The sequence below is a fragment of the Octopus bimaculoides genome, chromosome 2 (genome assembly GCF_046866305.1).
Source record: "Octopus bimaculoides isolate indiv1 chromosome 2, ASM4686630v1, whole genome shotgun sequence".
Lineage (NCBI taxonomy): Eukaryota > Metazoa > Mollusca > Cephalopoda > Octopoda > Octopodidae > Octopus > Octopus bimaculoides.
Window position 1 is genome coordinate 169,547,785 of NC_142929.1, and position 25,000 is coordinate 169,572,784.

Here is a 25,000-nt window from a genome sequence, read left to right on the forward strand (position 1 = left end):
ACAAAAGTTTTGTCTAGATTAGAATAAAACGTTGTATTCAGTGAGCCTAAAACATAGCTGATGATGCACGCATGTTCAACATAATTTCAAATTATAAGTCGGATCTATCTTTAGTAATTTCCATAAAAATTCAACATTTGGGTAATAATCCTGGCGTATATCTGAAAAGGGGAGTATGCTTGACAGGATAATATAAGAAAATAAAGATAAATAAAGGCGTAGGAGTGGCTGTGTGGTAAGCAGCTAGGCGTAGGAATGGCTGTGTGGTAAGTAGCTTGCTTACGAACCACATGGTTCCGGGTTCAGTCCCACTGCGTGGCACCTTGGGCAAGTGTCTTCTACTATAGCCTCGGGCCGACCAATCCCTTATGAGTGGATTTGGTAGACGGAAACTGAAAGAAGCCCGTCGTATATATGTATATATATATATGTATGTGTGTGTATGTGTTTGCCTGTTTGTGTTTGTCCCCCCAACATCGCTTGTCAACCGATGCTGGCGTGTTTACGTCCCGTCACTTAGCGGTTTGACAAAAGAGACCGATAGAATAAGTACTAGGCTTACAAAGAATAGGTCCTGGGGTCGATTTGCTCGACTAAAGGCGGTGCTCCAGCATGGCCGCAGTCAAATGACTGAAACAAGTAAAAAGAGAAAAAGAGTAAAAAAGAGTATAACAAACCGCTGCGTAAAATTAACTTGTTCCATAAAAATAACCGTTTTCATATTTTTGATACAACAGGGAAGGTCGTTTCTATGCCATTCGATAAAACGAAGTACTAAGCTGGAAGGAGTTGATATCCTCTGGTCTAGAAGTATAAGGTGTATAAGAGTTGTGGAGCAGCTCGCAGAGAACTTACTCTCAACAGTCGTCGCATAAAGAGAGAGAGAGAGAGAGAGAGAGAGAGAGATAGAGAGAGAGAGAGAGGGAGAGAAAGAGAATAACAGTAACTGTCTCTTAGTTTTTGTTTGGTCATTTGGTGCCAAGCAGGAACCGAAGTTGTGTCTCACAAACTAGATTTGCCGGGAAATTATTGCCTTCGTTCTATCACGGTGCATGTTAATTTCTAGAGAACTTGACGCATTGAAGTTCACTCCGTAGCCACGTATTTCTGAGTTCGATCTGATAGCTCATCAACTTGGAAAAATGTCTTGTTCCATAGTTACACGTTAATCAATATTTGTAAGTGAATTTGACGGAAGAAAACTCACAAAAGCAATGCTTTCAGAACAAAGTTCATTGATATAATTGTTTTGCACCGAGTTAGAAATACACCCATTTCACTTTCGCCGTCAGAAATGCAATGAGACAGTGACTAGTCTGTTGGAAACCAGTAACCGATGATGTTATTTTTTCACCAAATGTGATTAAAAAATAAATGACAATAATCTTATTTCAACATTCTATTTTCATAACTTGTTTATGTTACTCTCATAGGATCAGTAATAGCTGCAGTAATAACAACAATAGCAGCGGTAGTAGTAGTAGTAGTAGTAGTAGTAGTAGTAGTAGTAGTAGTAGTAGTAGTAGTAGTAGTAACAGTAATAGAAGTAGTAATAGAAATAGCAGCAGTGTAGTAGTGTTCTTCTGGCATTAGAATATTGTCGGAATATTGCCTGGCGATTCCTGCTGTTGTTACTATTGTTGTTTTTATTGTTGTTGCTCTTTAACTCTAATTCAATCTTGGTCGAGTAGACCTACGAACAAAAGAATTCAACTCTTGACCATTCCATTTTTTTTAAAGGAATAGTATATCCCGGACTAAATTACACAATGGATACTTTTGATAAGGTGTACTTTTGATGGCGATTTCGTTGTTTTATTTCTAGCAAGTCGAGCGACCATATAGAGGCTAACTCCTTGGCTAGTGTTTCTGTTATTGCCTGTTGCTGGCAATAACTTTTGTTCTTGCTACTACTTCGAAATAGACGATGATAAGGTTAACAAATGGTAGAGTTTGTGTCGTAGCTAGCGCTGCTGCTGATAACATTAGACTTTATGAGGAGGACGACAACGATGATGATGATGACAACAACGTTGTTATTGTTGTTGATGTAAATGAGTAATAGGACAACAATAATGAACTTCCCGTATACACTTGTATAACGTCTTAACTAGGCAAGCTGGTCGACTACTCCAGTTTCCGCAAACATACCCCACCATGCAACCTTCTCTTTTACACTCTGCACATTCCTCTCACCACAACTCGATGCACGCCCATAAGCACTCACTATACTCACAGCCGTCGCAACTCCCCCGCCTCCCTGTTTTTCTTTTTTATGTGAACAAACAAACCCTCTTTCGTACTAACATCCTTTCCTTCACTTCACTTTACTGATGTATGTATGTATGTATGTATGTATGAATGTGTGTGTGTATGCATGCGTGTATGTATTGCTACTCCCTTTTTCTCAGTGCAGTGAAAATAAGTTATGCCAGTACAACAGAGTAAAAGAATTAACTACACAAAGTTGATAAAATAAAATAATTATATTGTATAGAATGCTTCTACTAAAGTACTCAATTAGTCATGGTTGATTTAAAAATGTCAGAATAATGCAAAACAACTGACAGACAGTTCATTGCTTTAACAAAATAAAGAGAGAAACCATGGCCATATGTGGACTTTAGAAATTACGTAGTTGTTGCACCAGTGGAGGCGCAATGGCCCAGTGGTTAGAGCAGCGGACTCGCGGTCATAGGATCGCGGTTTCGATTCCCAGACCTAAAAGCTCCACGAGGCTCCGGCAGGGGATGGTGGTGAACCCTGCTGTACTCTTTCACCACAACTTTCTCTCACTCTTTCTTCCTGTTTCTGTTGTGCCTGTAGTTCAAAGGGTCAGCCTTGTCACACTGTGTCACGCTGAATATCCCCGAGAACTACGTTAAGGGTACACGTGTCTGTGGAGTGCTCAGCCACTTGCACGTTAATTTCACGAGCAGGCTGTTCCGTTGATCGGATCAACTGGAACCCTCGACGGCGTAAGCGACGGAGTGCCAACAACAGTTGTTGCACCTGAAGTATAAAAAATTTAACAAGAACGAATTTTTAATTAGAGTAGTGTTTCCTAAAACATTTATATAAAAATACGCTAATATTGTCGACGTTATATTTACAACAGTTGTTGGTTCGACTCCCACAGGCAGCCGTTAATTCTTTCTCGCCAAAGAGGTTTTAAACCTAATATTTTACTCGCTACTATTTATAGCTTTGTGTGCTTCAAGATGTACTGTTCCCTAAAAGAATTATTTCAGTCTTTAATGTGTGTATGTATGTATGTGTGTATGTGTGTATGTATGTATGTGTGTATGTATGTATGTGTGTATGTAAGCATAAACTTGGTAGCTGAATTGATTCACTTGGTCAATAGTGTCTTTTGTAGTTGGCCGTCATTAAAAGGATTTGTGTATCTGATTCTAGTTATCAAGTTAGATTAAATTGTTTGCAGTGGTTTCACTGTCCTGATTTCTGTAAAATATTTTATTTCTGTTTTAAGAGTCTATATATGCATACATGCGCGGTAGTAGAAACTTAGACACCCATACATGTCCGTGCGCAGTTGTGTGTGTGTGTGTGTGTGTATGTAAGAGGGGTATCCAAAAGTAACCGGAAACGTTCTCTGTGGGACAAACCTGTTATAGTTCAGGTTTCTGCCGCTAGAAGCCACTTGATGTAACCCTCAAGCATCAGTCAGGTGACCGGCGTCCTTGGGTGAAGTAGTACTGTGACGTGGTGCAACCGTGCTTCCGTGAAATTATGTTTGCTGCTGAGGAAAAAGGCGGTCGAGACAGCTGTCATGTTTCAAACAGTTTGCAAGGCCGTTGCCATGAGCAAAACACAAGTTTACAGGTGGTTTCTATGCCTCAGGAACGATCACTTGTCGCTTGAGGACCAGCCTCGTTCAAGGCGTCCGTCGACCTTCCGAACGAATGGGAACATCATGAAAATTCATGAACTGATCTTGGAGCACCGTCACCGAACAATTGACGAACTTGTTGATATGACTGGTGTATCATGAAGCTTTTGCTAACGAATTTTGAGCGAGGAATTGCGAATGACAGCAAAATTTGTGCCTCGCTTGCTCACGGAAAATCAAAAGCAGTCACGACTGAATACGTGTCATGAACTGAAAGAACAGTTGTAAGTTGATCCGAACCTTTTTTCGAAGGTCATCACTGGTAACGAAAGCTGGTGCTACGGAATTTGCAGACGTGGAAGAGGTGAAGAAAAAAATGACGTAGGCGTTAAAAGGCATCATTTTGCAAGAGTTCCAGGACTGCTTCGAACAGTGGAAAACGCGTCTGGACCGATGCATTGCATCAAATGAAGAATATTTCGAAGGCAATAAAAATATTAACATGTAAAACTAAGTGAATAAAATAACGTTGCAAAATTCCATTTTTTTTTTGGGGGGGGGGTATCCCCTCGTATGTGTGTGCGTGTAATTCTTACTTCATCCACTACCTCTTTACATCAAACCATATACACTACCCACCAGACTATTCAAGAAGCCAAGTCTAAAATTCCGTGCTTATAGACATACAATGTATCAAGGGCATTATTGACAGTTTAAGAGACTTAACCTATCTTTCTGAAAACGTGAATTACCTCCTCTCCTACATATTTACACACTCCCCCTAAATACCAGACACTATCGTGGATTTCTGAAAATTACCTGCAGCCACATTTCTTTAGCAGCCTTTTGATTACTGACGAGAAAAACAAGCTTCGTTTTATACTAAATCAAGCAAATTTTTGTCCTCCTATGAAACTTAAGTTACTGCAAAAATCTCCTTTAATTTATAAAGACCACACACACACACACATACAAATATATTCAACTTAACATGAATGCAGTGTTAGAACGACGAATATTGCAGTATTCGCATTGAAAAGTCCTCTCATATAGGCGTACGATACTAAGAGCACAGACGAGAACCGTCTTGCATGGGTGCTGGAACTATCAGATCACGTGATTTCGGCGTATTGTGCTTCTTCAGTTGCTGAAAAGACTCTATTATTCTGAATATCATCGACAGTGAGATTTAGCTGGTATGCAGTGTACTGGACGCCTGCCACGGAAGAAGCTCAGTACGCTGAAATCACGTGAACTGAGGATGACACAAATCTACGCTTCAACAGCAAACACTAATGGTGAATTCATTGAAAAATTCCTCAAAGAACTTCAAAATGTTATCAACTAAGTGCCCAATAAGGATATAATTAGAGTGACCGGAATGCCAAGATGGAGAGGATGTACAAGATGACCTAGAGAAGTGGATTTTATTGCACTTTATGCAATGACACCTTTAATGGGGGACTGCATCGATTGAAGTTTCTCCTTTATAACACCATGGTGCTGTCAGCTACCCTTTATAGGCACAAAACATCCGTAATTGGTTTTGGTAAGGTATCCAGCAAACCACCCTATCAAATCTGGCATAAATTAATACAAAACTTGGTACAAAACTTGAGTAAAAATGCAGAAAACTTGAACGTTCACTCGAGTAACTGTAGGTAGTGACTATATCCTTTTCTTGATGAACATCGTGCGATCGGGGAGAATCAATGAACGAATAAAAACTGAGATTTTTCGCCTCATAAATGTGAAACACCTTGCTATACTTGAAGTATTTCCGGCAATACATGAAGGGAACTTTCACTTCTTTTCTTCCCGAATTATATGGTAAAGATGTGCAATGCTATGGGCTATTACACTTTGCGTATGATTTTATATTTTTAGTCACTTTGCGACAACGGATTTGCCGTTTCTAGTAATAATAGTTCCATAATATAATAAATATATTATGGAACAACATAACCAAACCCTTTAGAATCTTAGGACTAAAAATGCCAATAACAACAAAACTCACCGTAGTCAATATCTGAGACGTGACCTTCGTACACTCGAATGAAGGCACACACACGCGCACACACACACACACACACACACACACACACACACACACACACACACACACACACACACACACACACACAAACACACACACACATTTATCAACGCATAAAAGCACTCGTATGTTTATAAATAGCTATATGCAAGCATATGTATGTACATGTGTGTAAGTATGCGTTGTTGATTTTCTACTGGCCAGTGTCTCATTGGCCAGTGTCTCATTGGCCAGTGTCTCATTGGCCAGTGCCTCATTGGCCAGTGTCTCATTGGCCAGTGTCTCATTGGCCAGTGTCTCATTGGCCAGTGTCTCATTGGCCAGTGTCTCATTGGCCAGTGTCTCATTGGCCAATGTCTAATATAATAGAAGAGGGTGACGAGCTGGCAGAAGCGTTTATCCCGCTGGTCGAAATAGTTAACGGCATTTCGTCCGTCTTCACATTCTGAGTTCAAATTATTCCACCGAAACCGACCTTGCCTTTCAGCCTTTCGGGGTCAATAAAATAAGTACTAGTTTAGTACTGGGGTGGATGAAATTGACTTACTCCTTCTCCTAAATTTACTCGCTGTGTACCAAAATTTGAAATCGATATTATAATAGTAGTATGTTACCCGTCATATGGCCGAAAATTTGGAAGTACACTTTTGCCACCATAAGTAATATCAAAAAGTATATCATATATATAATACTTATAATTTAACAGTGATCAAATTCCTGGGTGTTTAAACAGAAACGATGAAATGGGAACTAATTTTCAAAAGAAAAAATATTGCCATAAAGTAAAATTAAGCAAAGTAAATTTCTCTCCTATAAATATTGTTATATATTTCGCCTCTTTCTTCTTTTCCTCTCCTCTTCCTTCTTCCCTTCTCCACTTTGTATCTGCTATCTTTATGGTTCTCTCTCCTCATTCTCTGTATGTGTCTAAGTAACGTTCATTCTGCAGGATGTAATGCGTGACTGGAGAACCGACATTTGTGTTAGCTATACATTCATAGTTTCACATCTTTGAATATATATATATATATATATATATATATATATATATATATATATATATATATATATATATATATATATATATATATATATATATCTTTGAATATATATATATATATATATATATATATATATATATATATATATTCAAAGATATATATATATATATATATATATATACTATGTACTATATGTATACACACATACAGGTATATAGAAAATAAAATGGTTGTAAGCAAGATATATTGTTCATAAACAAGTCATTAAAATATTACTATCCACAAAGTTATATCGTATCGATATATTGTTACATTGAGACACATACGAATGTACACCAACACACAAACACTGCCCTTTCCCACATGTACACACGCATACATATATAATAAGGACATTTTTTTTCTCGATCAATCATTGTTGACTCCAGTGTGTCTCTTTTGAGATGATAGAGACAAATGTTTCCTACAATATCTTCTTTTCTTTCTCCATCGATCTAATGAGTTGATTGAGTTAGTGAAACATTACCTAATTACATAAAACCGATAGGTCGATAAACTAAGAAACTGAAATCTATGGCATCAACTGGCCTTTATAATTACAGCATTACCATTATCAAGGAATGTCTGTAATAAACGCAGTTCAGTGAAAAGTAACACTGGGTAATTAAGACCACCAATAAACAAGAAAACAATGAAAAGGAAAATCTTTTGTAGTACAAGTACCGGTAGTAGTAGTAGTAGTAGTAGTAGTAGTAGTAGTAGTAGTAGTAGTAATTGCTTCTTGGCTATAAAGCCCGAGAGGAAATCAGAATTAGATAATAAAAAATGGCTGCAATAAATATTGCTTAAATATTGCTTTCTTACTGAGACAGAGAGTCGCTAATTAGAAAGGAAATTAGAATGTGTAAAGCAAATGCCTTCCGTGAGCGCATTTGTCTCGCTAATGATTCGTTAACTGTATATCGCAACCAGCTTTCGGACTTAGTTCGTCATGTACTTACTTCCTACTATACGGTGTTTACGTATTCCATGTAATAGATTTGCTTTGAAAAGTAAAAAAAGTTTGTGTTTGTAGACGTAAAGTATAGAGACTGATTCGATCTTAATCAATTAAATCGATTAAATTTCTACTGAGCTAATTTGGAAACTCAGACGTAAATATTTTCATAATGTAAGGTAGACAATTCGCTGCTTTACTACGTGCATTAACTTACATCGCAAATAAAATATTGCTTTTTTGTTGATATTCATAGCAGACGAAAACATGGAGCAGGCTCTAGATGATGGATTGATCTCAGTATATGGTTGGAGTTTATTATATCGACAATGGATTAATAAAAACAAAATTAGTTCCAAACGGTTTAGAGCAAGAGTAATGACCTAAACATTTTAAAGTATCCTGATACTTTTGCCCCTCATTACTTTTCAAGAATTAAATATTAAAAAATTATCCAAATTTTTTTTTTTTTCAGATACACAGTTCAAACTTTCGACCGACAACAATCGTGAACAGAAACAAAGACTCTTACATGAATACGGCATTGATCTCCGTGGAAGAGAAGTAGTTTTAGAAGCAAACCGTTCAGATTTCGCCCCAGAAGTTCGTAATACATTACGTGTTAAGCAAGATACAATAACACGTGAAATACACAAGAAAAAGTCCGAAGACGTCTACAACATAGACGATCATCGTCCAGATATCAAAGTAGACCTGACACCAAATGTAGAGAATTTCCCGGTTTATGAATATAACCTAGCTTCTGAGGCTCATTACACAGAGTCAAAGATTAACACCAAGAAGCCTAAAAAACTTCACGAAAGTCAAGTCGATAAAAGAAACAACGGTGACAACTCCGGTTTCTCTAGGAAGAACGTGAAAAATCTTTCCATCGAAATCATGGGTGTTTCTACAGACTCTTTAGAATTCCAAGGAGAAACTCCTCTTGGCGACTACTATGGCCAATCAAGTTCCGATGTCACTCCTAAAACAACGACAATTCACAGAGATTACAATGATCCCAACCTCTCCCTGGTCGGTTCCGAATGTCCTGCCATATCGGTTCTTGGAGATACTGGAAATTATTTTGTTATAGTTGCTATTGATTTTGGTACCATGTTTAGTGGTTATGCCTTCAGTTTTACACGTGATCCTGAGAGCATTCATATGATGCGCAAATGGGAAGGTGGTGACCCAGGCATCAACAACCAAAAGGCTCCAACGACAATATTAATAAATCCTAATGGAGAATTTGACTCGTTTGGTTACGCAGCCAGAGATCGATACCACGACCTGGACCCCGAAGAAGCTAAAGAATATATGTACTTTGAGAAATTTAAGATGACACTCCACCATAATGCTGTAAGTAAAATTTTGTAAAATTTCATATTTCTTTAGCATATTAAAAGATCATGCTATACACACACACACACACACACACACACACACACACATATGTATGTGTGTATATATATATATATATATATATATATATATGTGTGTGTGTGTGTGTGTGTGTGTGTGTGTTTGCGTGCGTTTATACCTTAATATAGATATATTGGATTGGATCCAGATCAATATATATGTATATGTATCAATATGTGTGCGTGTGTGTGAGTGTGTGTGCGTGTGTGTGAGTGTGTGTGCGTGTGTGTGCGTGTAATTCTACTTAACAAAACAGCCCCGTTGTTATTATTGTTTAGCCCCATATCAACCCTGAATGTGTAGACCTTTGAGCAAAAATGCTCCAGCCATGACAATTCCATCTTTTTTCAAATATATTAATACTACATTATCCATTGCAGCCTTATATGTCATCTGTTTAATGACAGTAGGGTATGGCTTAATGAAAATTTGGCTGTTATTTCTAACAACTCAGATAACCAGTTAAAGATTCCTTCATTGGCACGCAATGTTTTGAGAGTGAAAAGAATGATGGATTCCGTTTTTCCTTACTTTTACTAACGGTATTAGAAGTGTAAGTGAAATAAAATGATCTCAAACAAGGATTGAAACTAAATCGCAGTTTCGAATTTCTGTTTTGTTTCCAGTATTGTTTACAACGTATTAAAGGGTGCTATATCGTGAATGTCATTAAAGCTTATCGCATAGGTATACCGTCAGGCTTTCAGTGAAATATTTTTTTGTCAAGCGATAACGCAATCCGAATGTTGTGTCTCTCAAAATCTCTAACACCATCTGAGACTTGTTCAAGCTGTAACCAAATAAGTCTTAAACTAAACTAAAGAATTTTAAATGCTAAACAATCGGTAGTATGAGAAGGAAGAAACAATTCGTCCAAATGTGAACATTGCTTGTAATGTAATTACTACTATGTTTTCAAGATTTCGAATTGAATATAAATCAAATTATCCCCTTCAAGATTGATTGTAGTTGATATTCAGTTATCGATAGTATCATTGATAGAATCGTTAGAACGTCAGACAAAATGCTTTTGGTTCTTTACGTTCTGAGTTCAAAACCTCCCGAGATTAACTTTGCCTTTCATCCTTCGGAATCGATAAAATAAAGTACCTGTCACTACTGAGATCAATGTACTGACACACACATACACACATGTTGTTGTTGGCACTCCGTCGCTTACGACGTCGAGGATTCCAGTTGATCCGATCGACGGAACAGCCTGCTCATGAAATTAACGTGCAAGTGGCTGAGAATTCCACAGACACGTGTACCCTTAACGTAGTTCTCGGGGATGTTCAGCGTGACACAGTGTGACAAGGCTGACCCTTTGAATTACAGGCACAAAAGAAACAGGAAGTAAGAGTGAGAGAAAGTTGTGGTGAAAGAGTACAGCAGGGTTCGCCACCATCCCCTGCCGGAGCCTCGAGGAGCTTTAGGTGTTTTCGCTCAATAAACACTCACAACGCCTGGTCTGGGAATCGAAACCGTGATCCTATGACCGCGAGTCCGCTGCCCTAACCACTGGGCCATTGCGCCTCCACATACATACATACATACATACATACAATTGTAAATAGATAAACACATATCTTACCTATCATAAAGTTTTGCATTCAATAGAACAGTCAGTCCATGATATTCCCTAGTTTCCCAGTTTGTTTCTGTACAATATGGCTATATAATATTTCTGTTAATCATTAAAATATTGCTGTTGTGGAAAATTGGTTAAGCAAGGTATGATAATATCCTATAAGGTTTTTGTAATCTTTATTGTAAGACACATGGTAGTTTGTAATTAATTAGTGAAAGTGCTCAAAGCTTTTTGAGGAAATTTTGAGGAAGTATGTGAAGTTGGATGTGTGTGGTCATGCGTTTAAATATAGCAGTTCTAGCTATATTAAGTTCTTTGTGTGTTCTATGGATGGTAAAGTTGTACAGAGAATAAGTATGGTGATTCAATAAACATATTGTTATCAGTAACATATATCCTCTCAATCTGTATTGTACCCAGTACCCAAATCTCAGCTCTCACCTGTTCAATTCACAGAGTTGTAAACAACAACAGCAGTAGCACTATATAATTGATGACTGTTCTGTTAGGTGGCCAAACTGGGTTCAGTTTTCTACCTCCGGGAATATAACTTTAAACAATCGCTCTCCCAACCTTTTCAAGAGGACAAAAATAATATTAATGGCATCGGATATCTTGAAAGTACATGAATTGTTTCAGGGAGATAATCGCTCAGTCAGCAGTTATATTTACGTAAATCAAATTTAAAATGTTTCTCAGGCATGGTTGTGTGGTAAGAAGCTTGCTTTCCAACCACATGGTTCCACGTTCTATCCCACTATGTGCTATCTTGAGCAAGTGTCTTCTACTATAGCCTCGGTCCGACCAAAGCCTTGTGAGTGGGTTTGGTAGAAGGAAACTGTAAGAAACCCGTCGTATATATATATATATATATATATATATATATATATATATATATATGTGTGTGTGTGTGTGTGTGTGCGTGCGTGCGTCTTTGTCCACCGCTACTGCTTGACAACCGGTGTTAGTGTGTTTATATCCCGGTAAACTAGCGGTTTGGCAAAAGAGACCGATAGAATAAGTATCAGGCTTAAGAAATAAGTACTGCTCACGTAGTGGTTAAGAGCGCGGGCTAACAACCCCAAAATTCTGAGTTCGATTCCAGGAAGTGACCTGAATAATAATAATAATAATAATAATAACATCGAAAAATACCTTAGGAACGAGAACCCAGGTTCGAAATTTCCCCAAGGTACCTGATAAAGGCTGGAGGGTATATCAGCCGAAACGTGTTAACAACAAACAAGATGAGGACAAATATCTGTCAAATGTAAATAATGTAAATCATGTCGATTCATTGAAATTTAAAAAAATCTTCATGGTGGTGCCCCAGCATGGCCGCAGTCTAATGACTGAAACAAATAAAAGATAAATGTATCTGTTTGATCAGGACCTTGACCGTGTAGTAAATATTTTTCGTTTAATATACTGTTTTTATTCATACGCTGGACATTCGTTCTACGAGAATATTCTTTTCAACTCTAGGCACAAGGCCCGAAATTTTTTGGGGAGGGGACCAGTGAATTAGATCGACCCCAGTACGCAACTAGTACTTAATTTATCGACCCCGAAAGGATGAAAGGCATTTCGCCCGGCGTGCTAACGTTTCTTATTTCTTTATTTCCCACAAGGGGCTAAACATAGAGGGGACAACCAAGGACAGACAAACGGATTAAGTCGATTACGTCGACCCCAGTGCGTAACTGGTACTTAATTTATCGACCCCGAAACGATGAAAGGCATAGTCAACCTTGGCGGAATTTGAACCCAGAACGTAACGACAGACGAAATACCGCTAAGCATTTCGTCCGGCGTGCTAACGTTTCTGCCAGCTCGCCGCCTTGGCTTACGAGAATATTGTCTATTTAAAGGCAAAAATCCCGTTATGTTCTGAGTTCAAATTTTACATCTCGTATAGCGCAACAGCTTCCTCCACTCAAACTTCATATTCTTGAGAAATGATTATCCGTCGTATTTTAAAAGATCTTCTTTTTGTTTATGTGTTTTTCACCATCATGTTTTCATACTTCTTTTCGCTGATCTAAATGCAATCCAAAGTTACAGTAGAACTTCATCATATCAATAATGATCGATATTCTACATTTCTACTGTGATATCAGCATTATATGTTGAAAGCACCTTTCTACGGTGACACAACCATTATACAATGATTTTAAAATTCTATATCAGTATCCTCATTCTCTAGTGATGTCAATATTCTGCAGTGTTAGCTACTCTTATTTACAATTCGATTATTTCTATTTTTCTTTTCATTTCGTTGATCTAAAATACATTCTTCAAATTTAGACTGATGTTTTATCAGTTTTCGTATAATCCTGATATTAATGCGTTCGAATATTTTGCATTTTACGTGCAATGCATTTAAAATTATAATACTTTGATACTTGTGCTTGATTTTTACCTATTGTTTTGAAATTTTATGATTCTTTATTCTGAAAAAGGAGAATAGATTCCTAAGAGTTTTAGATTATTAGCAGAATAGCGACGATTATTATACAGATTCTGATGGTGCGCTAGGTCTCTTTGACCTAACTGTCAATGGGTCTAGTCAAGTCTAGGTATTTTTAAATAGATAGACAAAAATGTGCAAACTGCTGTTATAAGTTAATGCGGACACTTTATAACATGAATGTGTGGTCGTCGTAGTGTGTGTTGATATTTAACCCCATGTTATTCCTGATCAAGCTGACCAGTGAAAAAGGTATTTCAACCATAACCATCCCGTCTTCTTAGAAGTATCCCGTCAGCTTGTCTAATTTTGCATTAGTTTGAAGTGTTGAATACGAATCTTTTATTAGATTGCGAGAAAGCAATTGGAAATGACTTCTGTTTCTTTCGCTTGAATGACTACGAGAAGATGCCATCAAAAAGGTTGATTAGGGTCACATTCTTTTAGTAGAGAACTTTCTTTAAGTTTATAATGCAATTATCTTACTTTTCGTGCATGTACTTGACTAGGTGCAGTCACTAGCAAGCTGATGTGCTATGTATGTCAGCATGTGAGTATTGTAGTGTGATGGTAAGCAGCTAGGGTGAGAGACATTTTCTCACTTCTCGTACGTATCATTTTCAGATTCATAGTCTGTTGAGGAATGATGACGGCTAGTTTGAAGTGACCAACGGCAACATTTGGGGGTTCGAACGATCTGATAGAAATACTCAAATCTTCTTCAAATCGCGCGAGCCAATGAAGGAACATCTATGTGGTCGTTTGACCTGCTGAAACTGGCTGCCAAATTTCGCTAAGATCATACCGTACCGTTTTAAAAAGAAGATGTAGATAATGTAGTCCTAGATACGTTATATCTGCAAAAGATGAGAAAGTCATGATTAGAACGCCCTCGACTCAGTCAATGCTAGCCTGGAATTAGACATCATCATTAACATAAAAGAATACAGTTCTATATTTAAGAGATGAGGAATTATGTACATTTGACGGATATTTGTTCTCATCTTTTTTGTTGTTAACACAACGTTTCAGCTGATATAGCCTCCAGCCTTCAGCAGGTTTCTTGGGGAAATTTCGAACCTGGGTTGTCATTCCTAAGGCATTTCTCGATGTTATTACTATTATTATTATTCAGATCACTGCTTTGAATCGAACACGGAATCTTGGGGTTTGTAGCTCACACTCTTAAGCACTACGCCATATGCCTGTGGGCAATTATGGAGTGAATTTTAGGGCTTATAAATATTTTCCTATCGAATGTAAATAATGAGCAAAAAAGAATATCTGGATAAATTTTTGAAGGTGACCTTGTCATTTACGTTAGCTTTTAGCTCTATGCATTACTCTTCTAGGATAAACATCTACTGAAGTTCGGCATTGATTTTTATTAATCACAAAATGATAGATAGATTTCTAGGGTATCTTCTACTTTTTGACTTAATACCTTTATTTACAACATCTTAAAGAATAAAATAACAACACCCCCTCAAAACAGAAAAGATATGTGTTGTGTCCAAATATTCGTCTTTTGATTTTGAATTTTATTTAAACAGAACACGTTCTTCAATTTTATCATACGATTATCCTTGCTTTCTTTTTGAATTCCGTTTAAACTAAAATAGAATCCAGTTATTTTACTTTCACTCCTTGTTATATTTAACAAAGTTAGAGTTATTTAAAATTTATTCCTTTATCCAGGTTTCTTGTTCGATCTTGTATGAAATCTTATAATTTAAAAACAACTTTTATTGATTTTACTTCTAAGATGGATCGACACAATAACTTGATGGAGAAATAAACATGGCGATCTTGTTCAGATTTAAGACAGTAATTTCAATCAGAATAAAAATTCCTTCATGCTGATTATAGTGAAATTTTTTCTTCTCATCGCTGTTTTCCAGATAGTGGTAATATCATTCTCATCAATAACATTATTGCTACAAAATTCGCTTCTTTTTTTTTATCTTTCGTTACGTACGCCATGAGTTGCATTCGTTTAATCATTTGGAGTTTTTAGCTACATTTCCTTACACACACATCACTCACACACACATATGTCTGTGTGAGTGTATACATGTATGTGTACGTATTTGTATATGGATGTATATGTAAAGAGAGTGAGATAGATAAATAGACAGACAAAGATCAATAGATAGATAGATAGATAGATAGAGAGAGAGAGAGAGAGAGAAAGAAAGAGAGAAAGAGAGAGAGAGAAGGAGAGAGAGAATAAAGAGATTTCTTTGAATTTATTAGAACTTAGCTCTCCGAAGCCATAATTCGCAGAGTATTGTCGGAAGTAGGTCTTCTTTTCTTTCTATTTCGTAGACAAGCACTGACCACAACTGTTGAAAACATTTCCATTGAAAATCCTTGACACGCCGCAAGACACTTAAGCGTTCAGTTAGATAACTCTATTTTCATCAAGTACGTCTAAGTATTTTGTAATGCATTGTATATATCTTGGAGTTGCTTGAGATATTTGTTTAACAAATAAATTCTCCCAGAGATATTTTGTTTTAGTTAAAATTGCTACAAGGCCATGAAAGAAAATTAACAAAAGTAGTGATATCACCAATAACAACTGTAACAATAAAACAATAAAAACAAAAGAACAAAACAAAACAAATAATTATAAACAGTGAGACTTGAACATTTGCAAAATAATAAAATAACTCAAAAATGTTTTGTTCTCGTTGACATAACTGTTGTGGTTGTTTTTAATGCGGTGTTGATGACGTGTAGTGACAGTGTTGACTATGGCTGGATGCGCGGTTGGCTAGTTTTGGGTTCTCTGACTGTTTGACCCGATATCAAGAAAACAGCCAAATGAATATTGAAGAGCGATCCTTAGTTCAGTACGCCGAATATGTTTCAGTTTCAAGACATCATTGATTTAAAAGTCATTTCTATCTGGCTGATGTCACTACTTCTTATTTAAACTTTAAAAATTAAATAAATACATAATATAAAATATAATTTCTGGTAACTTGATATTCTATAGATCTATACTTTTCCCCCTGCTTTTCTTTTGCTCTTTAATCTATATGGAAATTAAGATAACTGTTTTTGAACACTGCGCTTCAAATTTGAAAAAAAAACCCCTTTAGTAGCAGGTTATAAGATTTGATCCGAACTTACATAATCATGAAAATCAAACGCATCTCTGTTTGAACATAGATAGATTGACATATTGTTTAATGTTAACATTTCATTGTGTCTTCAATATCTGATACAGCCGAAGGCGGCGAGCTGGGAGAAACGTTAGCACGCTGTGCGAAATGCCTAGCAGTATTTCGTCTGTCTTTACGTTCTGAGTTCAAATTCCGCCGAGGACGACTTTGCCTTTCATCCTTTCGGGGTCGAAAAATTAAGTACCGGTTGCGTACTGAGGTTGATCTAATCGGCGGGCCTCCTCCCCCAAACTTTCGGGTCTTATGCCTTGAGTAGTACTCTGTCATCCAACATGTTCACTAAACCTTGCACCAACTGACTATCACATTTTCCAGGCATTAGACAACTTTTTGCAAGGGAAAAAAAAATTCAAATCTGAAGAAGATGCAAAAACAGTCTTCCGTGATTTCACCACCTCTTGCTCTCAAGAATTCTTCGCTGCCGGCATTAATAAGCTACCGATAAAATGTCAAAATTGAGTTGATAATTTAAGTGCATATTTTGATTAATTGCATTGCTTTTTGTTCAGATAAAGTAAAATAAACTTTTAGTTCAAAATCGGACATTTTATTCTTAATGGTCTGATATAACCACACACACACACACACACACACACACACACACACACACACACACACACGCTATCTATCTATCTATCTATCTATCTATCTATCTATCTATCTATCTATCTGTCAGTCTGTCTGTCTGTCTGTCTGTCTGTCTGTCTGTCTGTCTGTCTGTTTGTCTGTATATATATTGCGCATTATAAGATTTTGTGAGAAAGTAAGAAATCATGAGTATTGGGTAGTATTAGTAGTTAGGCAATGTCAATTGGAATATTAAGTTACAATTAGTTGCAGAATTTACAAAAGTATTTTACTTGTCTTTTGAAATTGTTTTTCGGCGGCAAACTGGAAAGAAGAGTAGAGCATAGATTGGAATGTAACGTATTTAATTGCAGTCTCTAATATTTTGTGTTGAAATCATCTAGAGTTACATAAGCAACCCACCCTCTACACTGAGGCTCTATTTATTTATCTTTTAGTTAGAAGGGAATGTAGCGCCCTTGACCTGCTACAGGACCTCGAAGAGTCGCTGGAGAGAGAGAGAGAGAGAGAGAGAGAGAGAGAGAGAGAGAGAGAGAGAGAGAGAGAGAGAGAGAGAGGAAAGTATCCTCAAACAAGAAACCTGGATGGAATGCTTGCAGTAGAGTGTACTCCGCTAAAGCACCCAAGGTGCCAGTAGCTGGTGTTAAATCGGACAATGGATTAAGTCTACCACCCAAATAAGCCAAGGAAGGATTTGAACTCAGCACACCGATAAGATAACGCAGGTATCAGATCGTGGTCGCATTTCCGTCTGTACGCTGCATTGGATCGATCTTGAAAAGACGAAAGGCAAGTTTGGCCTTGGCAGCATTTTGAATGCAGAGTCGGAACAAGTACAGCAAAGCATTCTGTCGAACGCTCTAATGTCTTTGTCACTTCATCTACAGTATTCACAATCACAAAATCTAGCTTTTTGTAGATAAATTGAAAATACGAAACTAAACATTTATACCAAACTATTTGTTTCTTTCATGGAACATAAGTATACTAATGATTTGCTGTTTAACCCCAGGTTAGTCTTGATTGTACAGTTCCATGATCAATGATGTTTCAGTCACCACCATCCCATCAAATTTTCAGATATTTAGCACTACATAATGCAAAGTGTCTCTATTTTCCAAGAGGTTAGGATGTGATTTAAGGGAAATCAAGTTGCTTCTCTAATTGATCAACCAACTGCATAATGGTTCCACTATTGGTTTATTGAATACAAATGCTAAAGATAAACGCGTTTTGTGAGCGTTCTGAAGAATAATTGGATTTTGGTGTCTTAGAGTAAATTGCTTCAAAAATGTTTGGTGTAGTCACAGATTTCTCATGGCATCATTGAAGCCTCAGTAGTATTTCCCCTATTTTTACGGTTGGGTTGCATGGAACACTCGTATCTCTATGGACTTTTCCTATAAGATCTACGCTAGTTATCCATTAATGCAAGGTCACAAATGTCGAATCAGATATCAATGCTTACTGGTTATAGACACAGAATTAGGTTGTTTATGATTTAGCATAATACACTACCGAAAAGGTGACACTATATGGGAGTGTTAAATGATTCTCACTCTATCGATGACGATGGTGATCATAATGCTACTGGTGGTAATGATAATGATAGTGATGATGATGATGAAGACGATGACGATAAGGTTGTTGAGCACAATTTCTTACATCGAACTGAAGCACTAAATCTGTTGCCGAAAGTTGTGTCGATTAAGTAGATCCTATTAAATTACAGACATTTATTTTACACTGTACTACTACTACTACTACTACTAATAATAATAATCCTTTCCGCTGTAGGCACAAAGCTTGACATTTTCGGGGAGCGGGTAAGTCGATTACAACAACCCCAGTGCATAACTGCTACTTATTTAATCGACCCCGAAAGGATGAAAGACAAAATCGACCTCGGCGGAACTTGAACTCAGACGAAATACTGCTGAGCATTTCGCCCGGCGTACTAACGTTTCTGCCTGCTCGCCGCCTTGATAATAATCTTTTCTACTCTAAGCACAAGACCCGAAATTTTTGGTGAGTGGGCCAGTCAATTAAATCGACCGCAGTACGCGACTGGTGCTTAATTTATCGACCCCGAAAGGATGAAAGGCAAAGTCGACCTCGGCAGAATTTGAACTCAGAACGTAAAGACAGACGAAATACCACTAAGCATTTCGCCCAGCGTGCTAACGTTTCTGCCAACTCGCCGCCTTAATAATAATAATAATAATAATAATAATAATATACAGAAATAAATTTATTTCTCAAACGCGTGATAATGCTATAAATAGCGTGATCAGGATAAATTATCCATTTATTGCAGAAAAATACGTTACTGGCCAGCCATGAGACTCGAACTCACATCTCTGTGATTACGCCTCAAGTGTTTTACCATTAAACTAAACTGCCCAGCAACGAATTCTTCTGTAAAGTTAAAAATAATAATAATCTTTTCTACTAAAGGCACAATTTTGGTGGAGAGGACTAGTCGATTACACCTATCTCAGTGTTTCACTGGTACTTAATTTATCGACCATGGAAGGATGAAAGTTAAAGTCGACTTCGGCGGAATTTGAATTCAGAACGTAGAGACGGGCGAAATACCGCTAAGCATTTCGTCCAGCGTGCTAACGTTTCTTATTTCTTAGGCATCGGTACCCACCTAGACCATCTCAACGCCCACCGGGTTGGGGGCGGTAGCGCCCACTTTGAGAACCTATGATTTAGACCATGAACATCATGATGGTGAAGAAGCTTCATTCCAATTTTCAGTGATTGTATTTAAAATTTTATAATCTTGATAGTAATTTAGAAAATCTAGATTTGGAATCCTAGATCTAAATCTAGATAACTAGAGTCCAAATTCAGATATAAATACACGAGCACATGCACACATAATATTTATTACTAATATTTTCAAGATGGTTTCAGTTCTTTTTTCTATCTGTAGATAGAATCAGATTAGACCTAATTCTAATATTAATGGATCTTTACGATTCGTAATACCTCGAAGTATGTATCTTGTATTGTGCTGAGAACTGATTATGTATTATTAGTGCATCCTATTACCAAAGTTGAGATTTCCCCAAAATTTCGTATCATTATGTTGTGTCTTTAGAATAATTCATGCAACAGATATTGCAACCATGTCCCCCGTAAACGAAATATATTCATGGTTATATATATTCATTTACTACAATATATGAAGATTGTTTACATCAAACCTATTACGAACGAACATATTCCAAAGTGTTTAATATGTCACAAGGCATATAACGGAGCTACGGAACCGAACATTTTGTTGCAAAACATTCTGAAGAGCAAGTCCAACCCATTGAATATTTCAAAGAACTGCAGAAAATACTTTAAATTCATTCTGCATTAGTTACATTATTCGATAAGCAAAATTCAAGGAACGAAAATAGATTAACTGCAGAGTATCGTAAATCACAATTAATTGCAAAAAGTGGTAAAAGCCATAACATTGAAGACACTTTGATAATGATTTCTATTAAAGAATTTACCGCAATAGTCATGCAACAGGATTCAACTGAAGTTATAAAAACATTATCCCTTAGCGACAACACATTAAAGCGACACATTGCCAAAATGGCGGTTAACGTTGAAAATAAATTTATAGCCATTCTCCCAAATCGTCAGTTTCTATGCAGTTGGAAGAGTCCTCCCTTGTAGGTAATAATGCTTTATTAATGGCATATGTAAGATACTTTGATGAGAATACCATGCTGTAAGAAATGCTTATGATTTTAAATCATATTACAAATACAAAAGGGTTATCAATGTTTACTGTTCTGAAATATTAATTTGCAATAAAATATAATATTGAACAATATTGTTGCATTCACTACTGATGGAATTCCGCCATTGATAGGCAACTATTGTGGTTCTCTTGCATATTTGGAGTAAAAGAATGTTATAAATCAGATCAAATGGTAAAAATAATGTGTTTTGATAGCTGTGCCAAGATAATAAGCAATCTACTATTACTGCTCCTCACAAAAGTTCGTCGGCTCTCAAAAGGAGCATGTTTGACTCGTTTTGTCGAATTATATGATACTGTAATAGAGTTTTTAAAATTAGAAACGAAGTTGGGCTTTATAAACAATTAAAAACAAGAGGCGTTTTATTTTTAAGAAATGTAAGGAAATTAATTTGCAGTTCCAAGGAGCTGAACAACACTCATAAGCTGCAAAATTGTTGTTTCATTATTTATCAGATAGGATGATCTTTTCTTCTATCATATTTTCGGAAAGTGAATTTAATCAGTTTGTGGAATTGTCATCGATTCAGATTGATGTAACTCCAAAGGTTTAAAGGTTCAGTAGCTACTTAAACCAATTTAAATAAGATATGAAAGAACGATGTTACGGGCATAGAACTTTTCGAATTTAAAGTAGACCTAATTTCAACAGTCGTCGATACCAAATTAACAAAAAAAAAAAAAAATAGTGCCTGTTTTATGTCCAATTCTGCCCTACATTTCTCTTCTTATATCACATGGAACCAAGACTTAGTGTTATAATTCATATTGTCAGGTATAAACTTGTTTGCTAATCACTTGTCTGACATTTCACCTGTTCCCTATAAAAATAGAACGAGATACACAACAGTTGTACAAGGCTCAACAATTTCATTAAATTAAAGGTCATTTAAGTTATCTTCTTCATTTATGCAGATATGCGATATAATTTCAAGTAATTGTATTGCTTTATACAGAACATTTTACTTCTTTTCAATTAAAATATAAATGCAAATTTAAGGCACCTCTTTTTCTTTACAAGTACTCTGTTCATATGGTGGAAAAAATGATACGCACACACACATACACACACACACACACGCTCGCGGGCGCGCGAGATAGACAATATAAATGAATACAAAACGAAATGTAATGCTCCTTCATTAAACATTAAAATATAATGGAAACAACATTAACTCTACCGAAGAAGTACAAAAATAAAACATCGAAAGCAGCAAACAAAATACTTTTAGTTGTAGTTAGAGTACAAATCATAATTATAAACTCATATTCCGTGGAGTTATGAACTCAATAACAGCACATTTAATTGTTATAAAATGACAAAAGAAGATCTCTCAACTCATTGGATGAAAAGAATAAAATCACCCTGGGATGAACATCATTCTATACTCTAGGTGCAACGACTGCGAATTGACGTGACCTGCCGGCGCGTAAATATTCACGTATTCGCAAGAAGGGTGGCGTCACCTCTTATTCAAAAGATTTTGGCAACGCGGCATTAGGTTTGGCGGGAAAATATAAAGTCCAATACTTTTTGAGCGCACCTCGTATATATATATATATATGCGCATATATGCATGCATACATATATGCACGGATATACATGTATGTACACGAATATACATATATACAAATGCATGACTACCCTGTTTCATGTCTAAATTCCAAGGGAAGGCCTTGTTTCTAGGCTACAAACCGGCTCTTTCTCCATTGTTTAGAAATTCGAAAAATAAAACTAAACATACACGCGCGCATACTTCACACTCACACAAACATCTATATATATAAAAATGAGAATGTGTGTGTGTGTGTGTGTGTCTGTCTGTCTGTCTGTCTGTCTGTCTGTCTGTCTGTCTGTCTGTGTGAATCCCTAAAACTCGAGAACTACGCAACCAATTTCATTCAAATTTTACAGATGCCTTACTTAGGGTTCCAGTTGTGTTTTAGTCAAAAAAATTTTTAACTTCTTGCAGAGTTCGAGCCCACGGCAACATAATATCTCCTCCACTATTTAAGTATTACGTGTCAAAAGTGAAACAAAAACACTCATGTCAAATACTTTCACTTTAAAAATGTAACTATTTCACGAACTGAAACAATCACATTTCGATATTGTAATGATAGATACTTTCAGAGAGAGAGAAAGAGATAAAGAGTGAAAGAGAGAGAGAGAGAGAGATGTATATGTATACATAGAGATGTATATGTACACGTATATGTATAGATCTATATGCATACATGTATATGTATACATATGTGTAGATGTATATATATATAGATGTACATGTAATATGTACACATATATACATATATATACATGCATACAGGTATCTATACATATATACACCCATCACACACATACACATGCACACAAACACACACATTAGTCATTTGTTTTCTTATCCAAAACTACGTCAAAAGTACTGAATGGATCTTTATGAAATTTGGAAATTATATTCTATGCATAACGGCCATAACCCCCATGAAAATTCATATATTTTTGATGTTGATGAAATTTTAATCCGAACATAACGGATGAGTATTATTTGTAATTCAACGGTACAACAGTGTAAGACTACCCTTTCAGATATACTTACATTGTGATTTCTGTAATGTGGTGCATAAATTGTCAAGTAAATGAGACGCATCTTTGCCCCCACTGATTCACTTGCAAAGTGTTGAGTAAAATTATTTCGTTGCAGACCTCCTTTGAGTCTTTTTATTATCACTGCGACACACATAGTCCCCAGTTGGTAACATTGATTTCAAGGCCTTCCCAGATGAGAGTGGTTGTTCTAAGACATTTATCGATTGTAAATTTTGCCTGCAATTTGGAAATTATATTCTATGCATAACGGCCATAGCTCCCATGAAAATTCATATATTTTTGATGTTGATGAAATTTTAACCCAAACATAACAGATGAGCACTGTCTGTAGCTGGTCTTCTCTTGGAAGAACCCTGCTTCTCACATGGACAACTGTATGTTGGCTGCTCAAGAGTGGGCAGCAAAAAAAACCTATTTGCATATGTTCCACAAGGCAAAACAAGGAACATTGTTTACAACGAGGTGTTATAATCACAACAGCAAGAAAGTGTGTACATGATCACCTTCTTTTACGAAACTTCATTGACTTTCATATATTTATATTGATATACATATATATATACGTGTGTTTGGGTGCGTGTGTGTGTGTATATATATATCTCTATATATAAAGATGAGAATGTGTGTCTGTGTGAATCCCTAAAACTCGAGTACTACAGAACTCTCTTTTACAAACCCAGTGAAAATACATATATTTCATATGTCAAAGAAATTCAAGCAATACATATAACATCAAAGTTAAAAAAAACTTTCCCAACAATTCCACAATCCCCAACCTCCAGAGCTATTGAAGAAACTGTTATCATCAACTGACCAAGATTCCTAACATTTGCAAAAAAAAATTAGACAATACGACGCTGTACTACAGATGACATCATTTGGAACCACAAGAGATTTAGCTGAGGCAGCATTCATCCAAACTTTCAAGATCCAACCTCAGATTTATCATCGCATTGTCTCTCTACTACCTCTGTCAAATGAATCACCAAAATTGGCCTTTCATTATTTATAATCTGTACCTGTTTGTTTGGTTACGAAATGAAATACACAAAACGTGTTTCTGAATTACGTGTATTTACTTTATATACATATGAGTTGAAAACTTTCTTCTAACATTCCACTTAATATCTATGTTCCATGCTGGCATGGATTGGAGAGTTATTAATGTAGAAATATGGTATCGTAGCTACTAACAGTTGAGGGTTACGTAGTCTAGACGGCGTTTTTAGATTTCATTATTCTCTTTAACTCGGGCAACGCCGGGTATTTCTGCTAGTATTTAATATATGTCGAAGTGAGAATATAACTGCATCTCCTTTAAATAATATTCTGATTCTTTAAATTTTTTAGTTTTATTTATTAGTAAAATAATGCTCCGTGCTCATTATTTCTTTTTAAAAATTCCGGTTTACGCTCATATGTATTTCATGATTTTAATGAAT

The 25,000-nt window shown here is 36.3% G+C and overlaps 1 protein-coding gene across 1 annotated transcript in view; it reads left to right on the plus strand.

Moving 5' to 3' along the window:
- Nucleotides 1–25,000, plus strand: part of LOC106869337 (heat shock 70 kDa protein 12A) — a 273,476-nt gene that overhangs the window by 106,135 nt on the left and 142,341 nt on the right. Inside the window, exon 2 of the mRNA XM_052965711.2 lies at nt 8,383–9,269. Coding sequence (XP_052821671.1) covers nt 8,383–9,269 — 887 coding nt within the window. The remainder of the gene's footprint in view (nt 1–8,382; nt 9,270–25,000) is intronic.